This window comes from Sciurus carolinensis, chromosome 10, assembly GCF_902686445.1.
Source record: "Sciurus carolinensis chromosome 10, mSciCar1.2, whole genome shotgun sequence".
Lineage (NCBI taxonomy): Eukaryota > Metazoa > Chordata > Mammalia > Rodentia > Sciuridae > Sciurus > Sciurus carolinensis.
In genome coordinates, this window is record NC_062222.1 from 1336146 (window position 1) to 1349658 (window position 13513).

The 13513-nt window shown below is 45.7% G+C and overlaps 1 protein-coding gene across 1 annotated transcript in view; it reads right to left on the reverse strand.

Moving 5' to 3' along the window:
- Positions 1-13513, reverse strand: part of Prdm5 (PR/SET domain 5) — a 157118-nt gene that overhangs the window by 66036 nt on the left and 77569 nt on the right. The window contains exons 7-9 of the mRNA XM_047567347.1: positions 12811-12890; positions 7955-8039; positions 6695-6852 (exon numbers count right to left, since the gene is read on the reverse strand). Coding sequence (XP_047423303.1) covers positions 6695-6852; positions 7955-8039; positions 12811-12890 — 323 coding nt within the window. The remainder of the gene's footprint in view (positions 1-6694; positions 6853-7954; positions 8040-12810; positions 12891-13513) is intronic.

Genomic DNA, 13513 nt, shown 5'->3' on the forward strand with positions numbered 1-13513 from the left:
CATGGTGTTAATATTTAATTCTCAAATGCAATGGAAAATTAGAAGCAAAGATAGTACCGTCTCTCAGCTGCCAAACATGAAGAAAACAGGTATCTTTCCAGGTTGGCTCAAGACAGGGCAGGGGCAAGGCAGTCTCACGTGCTATACGTGGGATGCCAGCCTTCTGGGGGCAGGGTGGCACTCTGCACCAAAAGACAAACACACACCCCACCAACTGCCTCTGCAGAAACACATGTGCAATTGTTCAAACAAATTTTTACAAAAGGAAAACTCCTCAGTGCCCACAAAAAGATGTAAATTTGATTAATTAAGTTATAGTGGATATTATGATTGTACTTTTCTTTAATAAGGAAAGTCATCTGTAACATGTTTCAAGTGTTGAAAGTAGAAGTCAGACATTATGCATGGAGGACCACCTAAGCCTGTACACTCTGCGAGAATGGAGGAAGGGCTCTGCAGAACACCACGGAGGGTTTCATAGCAAATGGAGGCTGCTGCTTCACACAGCATGTGCTTCTTCTTATATCTTTTTATTATTATTTTTTTTGAACTTTTTACAGGAGATAGAACTATTACCAAAAGATTTGTTTTCAGAGTATTCCAACTGAAACACAGGATTGCTTTGATCTTCCAGACACACCATATTCCCTCCTGGATGAGTCTTTCTCTTTTTCCAAATCTAGGACAAGGAAACACTGTGGAAATCACTTATGAGCCGAAGGTCAGCAGTGCGTCTTAGGCAACAGGCTAGCAGCAGGCAGACAGCAAGCAACTGTTCTTGTCAAGAATCATCCAGCAGACCCCAGGGTGTGAGAGAGCAGGCAGAAACCTGGTGCTGGCTGGACACGTGAGAACAGAGGTAGCAAGATGCTTGCATGCTGGGAGGAGAGAACCTCTGTGTCCAAGACAGAAGGATTTAACAAGTGCCAGATGAAATTAAGCTTTTTCAGAAGTGTCTAATCCTTGAATTTTTCATCTCTAACAAATGCCAAACTTTCCACTGATTTATTAACAGAAGATCCTATGATAAGCAGCAGAACATCCCTGTTCAGACACCAAGTCCCTGGTGACACCCACATCTGCCAGGGTGACAAATGAACTAGCCCTGGGCAAGTGCCATGCAATCCATCTCTTCATGTGCCAGCTATTGTCATGCATGGAGTCTGATTGTTATTGCAGATGTAGCAAACGCTAAGGAAACTGCGGTTGCTGAAATGTCTCTAGATGCTTCAGAAGGTTTTCCCATAATGTGCAATAATTAGAAAATTAGTATGTTTCTAGCCATACAGCTCAAACTTTTATTTCGTGATGGTAAAATAAAATTTTTATCAGCACCATTCACAATTAAAAATTACAACCTTGACTTTCAATAATATGTACTGCTCCACGGTAATAGTATTCCCTGTTAATGACTTTTTTTCTTTGCACTATCTGCATTGCAGGAAAACTATCATAAAACTGTAAAAATAACTAAAGATAAAATAAATTTGGAGAAAATATTACAGAGATACATTTGTTAGAAATATTCTTTCTAAAAGGGAGTTTTGCTAGTGAAGACGGAAGCCTGCATATCCTAAGCACATTAGTGTCCCACTGAGCCCCATAATAAGCCTAAAGCGACATAAATATGTGCTATCTAGCTGTTTACATGAACTGTGGATTGAATCTTTACTGTCAAATTTATAACTGGCTTTTTTAAAGGCCTTCTCCTCAGAAAAATAAATCGAACCGAGAAAGATAATGAGAAGCACAGATATTCTGTGCAGTGAGGAGCAGCTCATTCCACGCTGAGCTTGAGAGTGACCTTCCGTGATGCTCCTACAGAAGCATGTCCCTGCTCACCAGCCCAACAGTCCTCTGCCCAAGAGCCACAACCCCGTTCCTACACACCCACAGCCTCGAGTGCTCCCAGCAGGGCAAGGGGGTTTGCCCAGAGGAGGGAGAGCAACGGCCCAGGAAGGCAGCAGCTCAGACCAGGCCCAGGGAGCGCCCCTGCGGGGCACTGCAGGATGGCACTCAGCACTCTGATCCAGGACGCTTCTAAAGAGCCCAGCTCGGACCACATGTGGCCTACAGGAGGGAGGACACCAGGGCTTCTGAGTCCTGCCTCTGTACAGTGGCCTCTGCACCACAGCTCACGGAGATCCCAACAGAAGCTCTCTGAATGGACGCAGACGGGACCTGAGGTGTCAGCTGTCCAGGTAGCAGACACCCGGGGCTTCAGCTCTTGAGGAACTGGGGCTAAAGCTCATCAGGCAGTCAAAGAGCAGAGCTTTCTGCATAAAACCTGAGTGACAGCTCGGTGGCTACACCAGCCCTCGAGCAGACAGCGTATCTAGGCAGCAGGCCTCGGAACGGGGGTCCTTCATTCAGATTTGTGTGCATCCACGGACAATCACGTGAGGCACCTAAAGCCAACACACCAACAGCAGCAAAGCAATCTCTGTCCTTCTAAATATTAACACCAGTTCTTGAAAAGTAAATTGTTTTCTACATGATATAATTCCCCAGAGTTTTACAGATAGTCAGATGACAAAATTGATGAATATTCAATCAGGTAAAAATAAACAGAACACACGGAGGCTGGAGGGCAGAAGCATGACCGTCAGGCGAGGTCTGTCTCCACCTTGCACTTCCCAGGTCTGGGAAGCCAGCTCGTGACCTTTGGGGAAAGAGGCCGGTCCTGTCCTCTAAGGCCTGAAGGAATTTCACCTAAGCAAAGTCTTAACTGCATGGTCTTTCCACCTGATGGACAGGACAAAAAATATTCTTTTTTCTTTTCTGTTTTGCTCTTTATTGGGGGGAGGAAGGCAGAGCCAGGGACCAAACCCATGGCCTTGGGCCTGCTAGACAAGCACTCTACCACTAAGCCACACCCCCAGCCCCAAAGGAGTGCTCCTTAATCAAAATGCAACACACACACAGGTTGCTATTTCATACACAATCCTCACTCTTGCCCTTTCTGTTTTCCAGTGGTTCTTCGGGACCCTCAGTGAGTTGGTGCTAAGACCTAAGCATCCACAGCCCAGAGCTTGAATACGACTGGGCAGACACTGCCATGAGGGCCCCGTGCAATTACTGCATGAAAAACTGTGACTAGTCACCCACAGCAGCCGCTGTAGTGCCACCCGGGAAGGTCACAGAGGGCCTGAAAGGTCAGCCTTTCTCTCAGACACACCTGGGCTGGGGCTGGTCCACGGCTCCATCCTCTGCACCTCCGCCCTGCACGGGAGGCAGCAGGTCGCACCTGCTCCGAGTCTCTGTGCGTTAAGTTTGAGAGGCAGCAAAACATGGAGGAGTGTCAGCTGGCCAGTTTCTGCCTCCAGTGGCTCTGAAACTTGTCCAACTGAGATTTAAATAATCAAAATAGAGCTGCAGTCAGAGAAACAATATTTTAAAACTAGACCTTAAATTACAACTCCAAATCCAATCAAATGAACACCTGAGAGGAGGGGGCGCAGGAAAACTCTGTGTCCTACTGAGCCTCGTGTCCTGCTGTGCCTTTGCAAGGGGCAGGTGATACCATCGGGGGCTGGGGTTTATTCTTGTTTTTCCTCTTTATAGGTTCTTTTCAGTTATGTGTAATGTAGGGATTCATTTTGACATGATTATAAAGGCATGAAAATAATTTGCTGTGATTCAGTCCCTGGTACTTCCCTTCCCCTGCCTCTCCTGAGCTTTCTGCTGTTTACTGGTAGTTTGTTGCTGTGGTTGGTGGTTGTTGGGCCTCGTGGACGTGCGTGGTGCTGAGACTCACTGTGGAGTATTCACACATGTATGCAGGAAGGTCAGGTCAGATTCATTCCTCTGTTCTTCCCTTATCCCATCCCTTCTCCCTCTCCCTCTCTTTCATTTAGTTCACGGATTTTTCTTCTATTTTGGTGGACTATCCCACCCCCACCCCTTTACTCTTTCTCTCTGTCTCTGTCTCTCTCTTTCCTTATTTTGGATTAACTTCCACACTTCAGAGAAAATATTCAACCTTTCAGGCTTGGGGTCTAACTTACTTCACTTAACATGATAGTCTCCAGTTCCATCCATTTACCAGCAAATGCCATAATTTCATTCTTCTTTATGGTGCTAAATTTTTAAATAGAAATCATTCCTTTGACATTTCACTATATAAAATCATAATCACAATGAATGACAGTGCTCCTTTTATCAAGCAAGTATAATGTTAAAAGACAAGAATTGGCACAGAAGAAGACAAATAAGTATAATGAAATGCACAGATCACATATCCAGCAAACCAAAAGAACATTTACTCTATTTAAAACAACACTCCCTGGGCCTGGGGCATGATGAAGAGCTGGGGACCCTAAGGGGTTCTCCTCACTTCCTTGTGGTGCCCTCCTCCTGAAGTCTCCTCACAGCCATGGTGAACATGGTGGGAGAAAAGCTCCATTCTCTCTTTAGAGAACCAGTTCAGATATTCTCATCTGACCATACCAGACTCAGAATGGCTCAGCACCCCATGGGGACACGCGTCCAGGACAGAGGCGCAAATGTGCTTCCCTACAGGAAGGTCAGCCTCCGTGCCTCTGCCTTCCCAGGGTGTCCAGTACTGCCATGTGATTTATGGATGAGGGCACAAGAGACGGTGCAAAGATCCCGTGCCGAATTCCCACGTGGCACATAACACAGCCAAACTGTGAAAAACTCATAAACCAGGGTGGATCAGTTTCATTGAGAAAGGAGCTGAGGGTTCCAGAGAGTGAGCAGGAAACCAGCCAGAGTTTTTTACAGCCATGCAATTCCAGAGCAGAGGCAGTGCACACAACCCTGCCCTGCGCACAGAACACCTGGGTTAGACACACGGGCAGGACACAGGAATGGCAGACACCACGGGAACACTATCCATCAGCCAGCTGGCTCTCTGGCAAACCTACTGCTTGTTTTTCTTCTTAGACTGAAGCTGAAACTGGTATCATCATTTTTAAAATGATTTCAAAGGAGGTCAAGTCATGTCTTTTGAAAGTCCCTCATAAATACTGAGGTCACTAGAACTCCCATGGAATATGAAAGATGAAAAAAATAAGTAATGAGTTGTTTTAAAGGGATGGTATGCGGTTACTTAATAGAAAATGCTTGTCACATCACAAGTATGTTTTCACGTGGATTGTCAAGACCTTGAATATCTTTGAACACGTTTCCTGAATTCAGCTGAAACACTATTTATCATATAAACAAAATAGATAGAATGAATGTGTTCTGCAGCAAGCACTGGAGCAAAGGTCAAGAGCGAGGAGGGAAGCGAGCAGAGCAGGGAGGTGGCGGGGCTGCTGCTCTGGGTGGCTGCACACAGCCCCAATGGCAGCAGGGTCCACACCGCACACACTCAGCACAGGACCCACTTGTCATAGGGAGTCCAGAGTGACAGCCCAGGGCTGTGCTCGGGTGCCTTCCCTGGAGTACAGAGTTGGAACCAAGAACCTAACCAGGCGGCAGAGGTGTGGTGGGAAGCGTGGGCTGGGTGCAGCTCCGGTCCGCACGTGCCCAGCACCTGCTGGGCCCAGGGGGTCACCCAGCACCAAAAATATATGAAAAGAAAGGGGCGCTGTGAGGACAGTGGGAGGGTGCTGAGGCAGGGTCTTCGTGAAAATCTAGCCCTACTGCTATAAAGGGCTCAAGACTGAAGAAAGGGACCTGAGTAACTGTGTACTTCTGGCATTACCAGAGAGGAGAAACTGCGGAGGAGCAGGCGTCTGGCTGAAGAGAATGAAAAGCCCCATTCGGAGCATGCTGACACACTGTCACAACCATGCCCGGCCACAAACCAAGCAAGCACCTCAGCCGTGGGCCCGAAGCCCGGTACCACAGAAGATGCACCTCCTGGAATTCTTCAGCAGTCTGAAGGCAACGTCACAGGTACATCGCCATCTCAGGAGAGCGCACAGAGGCCCCGAGCATCCGGGACAGCCTCCTGGGGCCGAGGAGGCTGATGGCGTGGAGATGTGCCTGAAGGCCCCACGTCACAGGCTTGGTCCCCAGCCTTGATGCTACTGGGAAGTGGTGGAGGAGGCGGGGTTTGGTGGGAGGAAGTGAGGGCACTGGGATGTGCCCACGAAGGGGATACTGGGACCCCAGCCCCACCCCTCCCCCATCCCTGCTGCCCAGCCACCATGATGCCAGGCGCTCTGCTCCATTGAGCCGGCACGGGGACGTTCTGTCTCACCTCAAACAAAGGAACCAACCCTGGCCTGAAGCCTCTGACACCATGCTCCAAAATAAATCTTTCCGCCTCATAAGCAGTTTATATCTCAAGTATTTTGTCACAGTGACAGAAAGCTAGTAGAGACCAAAGCAGTCACAGAAATTGCAAAACGCCTAGCAAATATACCACAAGGACACCAAAGATGAGAACAGTTCCAAAAGGCCACACAGGTTGGCAGATAAGTCCTTAAGGAAGGAGGAGGTCTTAGCCATCAGCAGCACTCCACAGCTGTCAGAATTGACTAAACAGCCAAGAGGTGGTTCCCTGATTTAGCAGCTCAGCAAGGCTTCTTATCAAACAGTTTCAGTAGAGAATGGAAGCCAGAAGCCCGGCAGAGCCGTCTGGCCTGAGCGAGCCACTGGAGAGTAGCAGCAAGATGGTCTCCACGTTCCACCACACACCGCATACCCCAGAGGCCTGGGGATAGCAACTGAAAATCATTATCAGCAGAGCAGTGAAAAAACTGGAATATGCTCTTACCTTCTTGTGATTCTTGTAGACGTTCCTGTGCGCGAACCCCTTTCCACAGAGCTTGCACTTGTAGGGCTTGTCTTCACTGTGAATAACTTTGTGGGCGCCCACCTGATCAAGCCTCTTGAAAGACTTGTTGCAAATCTCGCAATGATAGGGTCGTCTTTCTGTGAAAAGTGAGTGGAGAAGGTATCGTGTCTACACAAAGGTAAAGGGTAAGAGGAATGCGTCCTGGTCTCAATCACATGAGCGCAAGTAACCCGGGGCTCAGGCGGCCACACTAAAGCCAGCCGTACCCTATCCTTCATGCCAGACACCACAGTCTGTCTGCAAGGGGAAGGTGAGCTTGTTCTTCTGCAGGCCTGTTTTGAAAACTAAAGCTTCCATTTAAGAAGTTCAAAGGCGAAATCCAATGAAAAATGGGCTGAGACGTGTGAGTTTAAACCGGCATCAGACCCTAAGGCAGGGAGGAGACAGCAGAGGTCAGGACAGAGCCCCTGCTGGGCCATGTGCCCTGAGCAGAGCCTCCTCTTCCCAGCGCATGAGCAGGGGCAGGAACAATCCGCGTTGACCCCAAGTTCACTGATGCCCACAACTAACTTCTAAAAATACCATGCCAACCAAAGCACGCCTGAAGGCCACCAGGTTGTAATCTCACTTTAATTCACTAAAACACCTACATCTATCTCCAAACAGGGTGGACATTAGAAAACATCCTGACTTCAAGGGTCTCAAATTAGACACCTTAACTTCTAGAAGAGTCTCCATGGAGAAAAAAATTATTTCCAGAGTTGATTTTTCAAGTCTGCATAAGTGCAGCTCCTATTGCTTGAACATGCTAAACATGAAATGTGGCTTTAAAAAGACGCTCTCAAGGAACATTTATAAATCCCTCTTAAGACTGATTTATTAGGTCATATGTAGAATGGAAAGTGTCTGTCAGTGTAGATGCTGGCACCGCCGAGCCCCCGCTAAGTGTGAGAAGCTGCCAGTAGAGTACACTAGGGCCTCAGCTAGCCTTCACAGGCACCGTGAAAGGCACCAGCATCCCCCAGAGACGTAGGTGACAAACTGAAATGGGACCATGAGCACTTCTATGTCCTTCAGTCCAACTACCTTTGCTTTATAAACAGAGTTCAAGAGAGTTGAGTAACTTGCTCAAAATCACATGACGAGTTAAGGCCAAGTCAGAACTCAGAGCTGGGCCCCTGACTAGCCCTGGGAATGACAGCCACTCTTCCTCTTCAACAAACGAAGGAGCAGCATTACCTGAGTGGGTGATGAGATGGCGCTTCAGCTGATTCGCTGAGACAAACTTCTTCACACATTCCTGACAGTCAAAAACCTCGTGGACCTGCGGAAGGATACATGGACAGTCAACAACCACGGAAGCCTCCCAAATCACATGAAGCTGAAGCAAAAGTGCCGACAGGGGGCAGCTGCTACTGCTGTGTCCAAAGCTCCCACTAAGGCCCAGCCCTGACTGCTCACACTGTCCTGCATACATCAAACCACAGTGAACCCACTGCTAGTAAAAACACATCATTCAAAGGCAATTGAGACTACAGTTGCTTAAATATGCAATAGGACTGACCTATTAGTTCATGTCAAATGTATATGCTCTACAAAAAACTACAGCTAGTATATTAACTCACTTGTTATGCACAAATTTAGACTTAGACATTTGTAAACTGCAGGTAATACTGCTCCTTTTACAGTAGCCAACAATATTTTAAACTTAAATGTATATAGCACAGAGAAAAATATTAATTACAGAGGAAGACCAGAAGAGAGATGATTCTGAAGATGTTTAGTTCACAGTACAAGCCTCCCATGACAAGAGACCCCAGCAAAAGAAAGTGTGAGATGCAAATCCAGGGAGGCAAAACCATGCAGACGGAGGACAGAGCGTCTCAAAGTCTGACGTGAGACTGGAGGACTATGGCAGTGATCACATAATGCACTCACACCCACTCACACTGCAGTGGGGGTGGGTGACTGTGAGATGGCGATACATTAAATGGTTTCACAGTAACAACTATTTTACTACACATTGTTGCCCATAGCATCATATCACATACCTTAAATATATACCATAAGATGTATATTTTGAAAATCATAATAAGGGGGCATAACTTTAGCTAACAACTACTTAATATAAATATTACAGTTGAATATCACATTAGTTCTTTCCCTTCCTAGATTCCAGATCAGGGAGATGGATCAGTGGTATTAAAAATAGAAGTTGGATTTATTATCAGAACCAATGCTCTTAGTCCTAAAGCAACGTACTGCACAAAGACTTAGATCAGAAATGCTAATCATCAATGAACAAGAGCACCAGCGATTCTGCTGAAGATTCAAAACTGGCGTGAAGTTGTGTTCATGGTCCACCTCATCAAAGGCACGGTCGCCGCGTGACCCAGAGAGGCAAAGGGTGCAGCCTGGTGCAGAAGAGTTGGAGACACATCCAAAGACCAAGAGCCTGGCCCAGGGCAGCATGGCAGTGATGTGCGGGGGACAGGCTGTCCCCTGCCATGCTTGCCTGATCTAAGTGGCCAGGATAGGACTCAAAGAAGAGAGGGGTGAGTGGAAGACACAGGGCAAGGCTCCCCAGGCACCAGGCAGGCCCAAGGCAGCAACCCTCGCTGCTTCTGTCCATTCTAACCCTTGGCAAGCCAGAAACCTCACCTGAGGAAAGCCAGGCAAGGTAGAGAAACAGCAGCAGCAAAAGGCACCCCTGTGGGAGGGCCTGACACGCGCTCTTTAGAGATGTGCAGGAGCTACGGGTCTGCAGGACCCCTGCACAAAGGCCAGCAGACCTGACATCATCCTGCAGAGATGTGCGGCCACCACCTAATCAGGGTCATGTCCAGAGCCTGGTGCGAGTGCCACAGAGCTCAGAAGAAACGAGTCCGTCCACCCAATGCATGCCAAAGGCTGCCCCTTATATAATTTTGAAATGACCAACATGTTAAGCCTTCTGAGCCATATATAAAACTTTATTTCTTTTCATTTTTAATATTAAATTTTTATTGATAAATAAAATGTTAAAAATTATTAATCCAGCCAGGTATAGTAGTGCACAACTATAATCCCTGCCCCTTGGGAGGCTAAGGCAGGAGGATCACAAGTTCAAGGCCAACCTGGGTAACTTAGCAAGAACTATCTCAAAATAAAAAGGACTGGAGGTGTTATACAGTGGGTAGAACATCCCTGGGTTCAATCCAAGTACCAAAAAACATCACTAGTTCACGTAGAAAAACGAACTATTACAGAAACACTGCAGAATACTCAAGTGTTCACTTAACTCTCACAGCTTAAGAAACATGAAACACTTTCCAAGGTTGAATTAAATAGTTCCCAAATCACAAAAAAACTGTCATTTACTATGCAAGAGAGCAGGACAAAGCTATTTCCAAACACCTTAAGCAGCTCAACAAACAGATTTAAAGTCAAATGACAGGACACCAATTAGGATAAGTAATAGGCCACAGTGAAGGTTTTTTTCCCAGATGTAAAGGCCACTCTATGGAAATAATCAGAAACATTCCAAACGTCCTAGCCGAGCCTTTCCTGGAGCTGCAGGAGACTGGAAGTGGTGGTGGACCTGAGTGGAGATTAGAGGAAAACTCACTCAAGTGTGAGAAGATCACAAGGTCACTGGCCAAACCAACACTGCTGGTACTTTCCTAAGACCTGGAGAGCATGCCTAGTGATCAGTGCCCCTTCCCAGTGGCTACATGAGCCCCTAAAGTAGTTCGTGTAGGCAGCCACTCTATCAGGTCCCCCCTCTTGCTCCTGTGGGTGTCTCTTTTCTTCTCTTTTCACTCTTGCTTTCTGTTATTTCCTGTGGATTCCATTCTTGGAATTAGATAGACAAGAACCTGGAAAGTGACTGATGAGCTGCTGGGGTCTGCCTGGACCCTGGAGAGCACAGACCCTGCTAACGCTGCAACACGTCACTCGACAATAGTAGAGAGGAGCCTGGCTTTGCTAGTTGTGACCTCAGAGCTGATTCCAGCGGCACCTGCCTTGATTGGCCGCCAACACCCATGCGAGCTTTCTGGACTGCAGAAGTCTGCAGCTTACACAGACCCACCCACCAGCGGAAGAAGCGAATCCAGTCTTGTCTCAAATTGCAGTTTCAATACTATTTAATTACATCTAATGCTAAGTAAAAATATTCTGAAAATTATTGATGAGAGAATAATACATACCATTTTAAGTTCTAATAACTGTCAAGAAGGCCACGATATGCCTTGCTTCTAGCCCAGGATAGTGTGCCCTGTCATAAAGCACCATCTACTGGCAGGGGGAAGCTGGGCAGCTAGACTCTAGTAGACCTAGATGCATCCGCCCACAGATGCTCAAAACCATGGGCAATGCATGCTGCCTGGTACTCAGGAAGGTGACAGTTGGGCAGCAAGGCGGTGAGGGAGGAAGGGCTGCATCAAGCCAGAAGACCTCGCACTCCGTTAAGAGTTCACCTCAGGGACAGGAGTTCCAGGCCACACCCACCACCACAGGACAGCTACCTCCACCAAGGCTCTCCTCCAGGTGACAAGTTCCTCTGTTACCAAGGAACTGCACTGAAAACGGGACTTGTTCAGAAACATTCTCCACAGTGAACTGCATCAAAATGCTCTACCTGGTAAACTCTCTTAAATTTCAACCTCTTTCAACAAATCAGGGAAATAAATCATAAAATAATATAAGTAAGAGGATGTTTAGAAAATGTCTTTTCCATTAGCTTGATCTTTTTGACTGATGAGGTTTCTTCTTCCTGAAGCCAGACAAGCGATGGGGAGGAGGAAGAGAGACCTAAAGACGGGACATCTGCATGGGCACCCTTGTACACCTTTCTGGGTAATTTCTGCACATATACTGAAATCTGAGTGATGTAAAGAAGATGGCAAGGCCCCTGCAGGGGAATGACACATGTTCCCAAGACACTTCCATTTTTTAAAAAATTAATAAAATCACTATTTGGAAACTAAAAAAGAAAAAAAAAAAAGAAGAAGTTAATAGCACTAAGAGGATAAAAACAAAAGCAAAACACTAATTTGTTCAATGCCCATTTTAGAAATGAGAACACAGGCCAGAAGGCACTGAGGGCTAGCAACACAGGGAGTTCCTGCCCTGATTCATGGTTCAGGTTGCTCCCCTATATCTCCGTAAGAGGATTAAAATGACTCAACAGATACCAAATGCTAAATTAAGTCCACAAAAACGGTTGGAGTTACGAGACTAAAAATCATGAATTTCCAGTACCATTAGGTTACTTTGGAATAAACCTATGTATACTCAAGGAGATGATTCATTTTATAGAACACAACAAAAGTAGTTTTACATCTTAGTTATAATAGAATGTAGAATGTTATAATAGAATTTGGACTCTAGCATGACGAGTGAAAATCTAAATTCAATTTTAATTCTCTTTTATTATACATTCTATTAACTAGAGGCTAATATTATTAGGTAAGAATTACCATTTATTTTTTCATATTAAATTTTCACAACAAAATAAGATATTTTTATACTTATGGTAAAATGTTAAATTCATTTTATCCTAAGGGCTCACTTGCGTCTGCTAATAACACCTGGATGTACAAACCCATGAGTGCATGATTTAGCACATCAACATTAAGAACAGAATGGAGTAAAGTCAGACTCAGTGAGACGTTACATTGGCAATTCGCACCATTACTACATCACATCACAATGCAGCTCTTGTCTTTGTTGTGCCAGACTAAACTATAACATGCATTCATTTTACAAGAGGTCACTTGACAGCACATTATAAATACACAAAAATGTGTGGTTTTCTCACTGACTTATATTTCCTGAGCGAAAGGCAACGTACAAAGCTCCGAGCCAAGGCGGGTGTTCTCAGTGAAAGGCTGGGCCAGACGCGACACCTGGCAGAGGGGCCATATGTCAACCAGTGCTGACTACAACGCTCAAAACGTCCTCAGCAGTTCACCTCTCCGCACGCTGGCTGTGCGCTCTAGAATATGGTGCCACGTAGGTTCATGATGAAGCTCTGTCTGGATATCAGTCGGCTCACCTGCAGACGCTCTCAGCCTCTGACAGGCGACTGTGAGCGGGTCTGTCTTACTGACCTTCCTGTGTTCCCGCAGGCTGGACGCAGAAGAACACTTTTTATTGCACACCGAACACACAAGCTTTTTCTTAGGATCTCCTAAAAGAGAAATGAAAAACTGTCATGAATTAAACGAGACAATAAGGGGTACCGCAGAGAGTTTCCACAGGATATGTAATTCCACCTCTGTAATTCAGGCGCCAATATCCATTCAGAACCGATGGAGTATCATCCATCAAACTCACATAAATGGCGAGTGGTATCTGAGCCCCTTTCTTTCAAATGTAAGAGATCTGTCGCTTATATTCTGCTTCTGCATGCGTGGAACAGACCTTTCCCGTTCCCATGTACTAACCAAGTATCACAGAAGAAAAGCACGTCTCCATGAAACATCAACCCAAAGCTGAAATGAGTTGAATCTTCTTATGAAGGACAACAGTGAAAAATCAATTCATAAACTGATCTTTTCTACTTTATGTCTCAATAGAATATTTTATTTCATCAGATAGGGTTTTAAAGATGGAATTCATAGATTATTCTTTCTACCACTAGATTTTAACAAAATCTATGAATATACATTTTATCAAATTAATGTTAGGAAATAGCAAAACATAAAATCAAGCATAATTAAACATTATATTGACAATCCATACCTTCACCACATCAAAACAAATCTTTTCTTTTATCTTTTCACATAGTGATCAAATTTACAGCAGTTCATT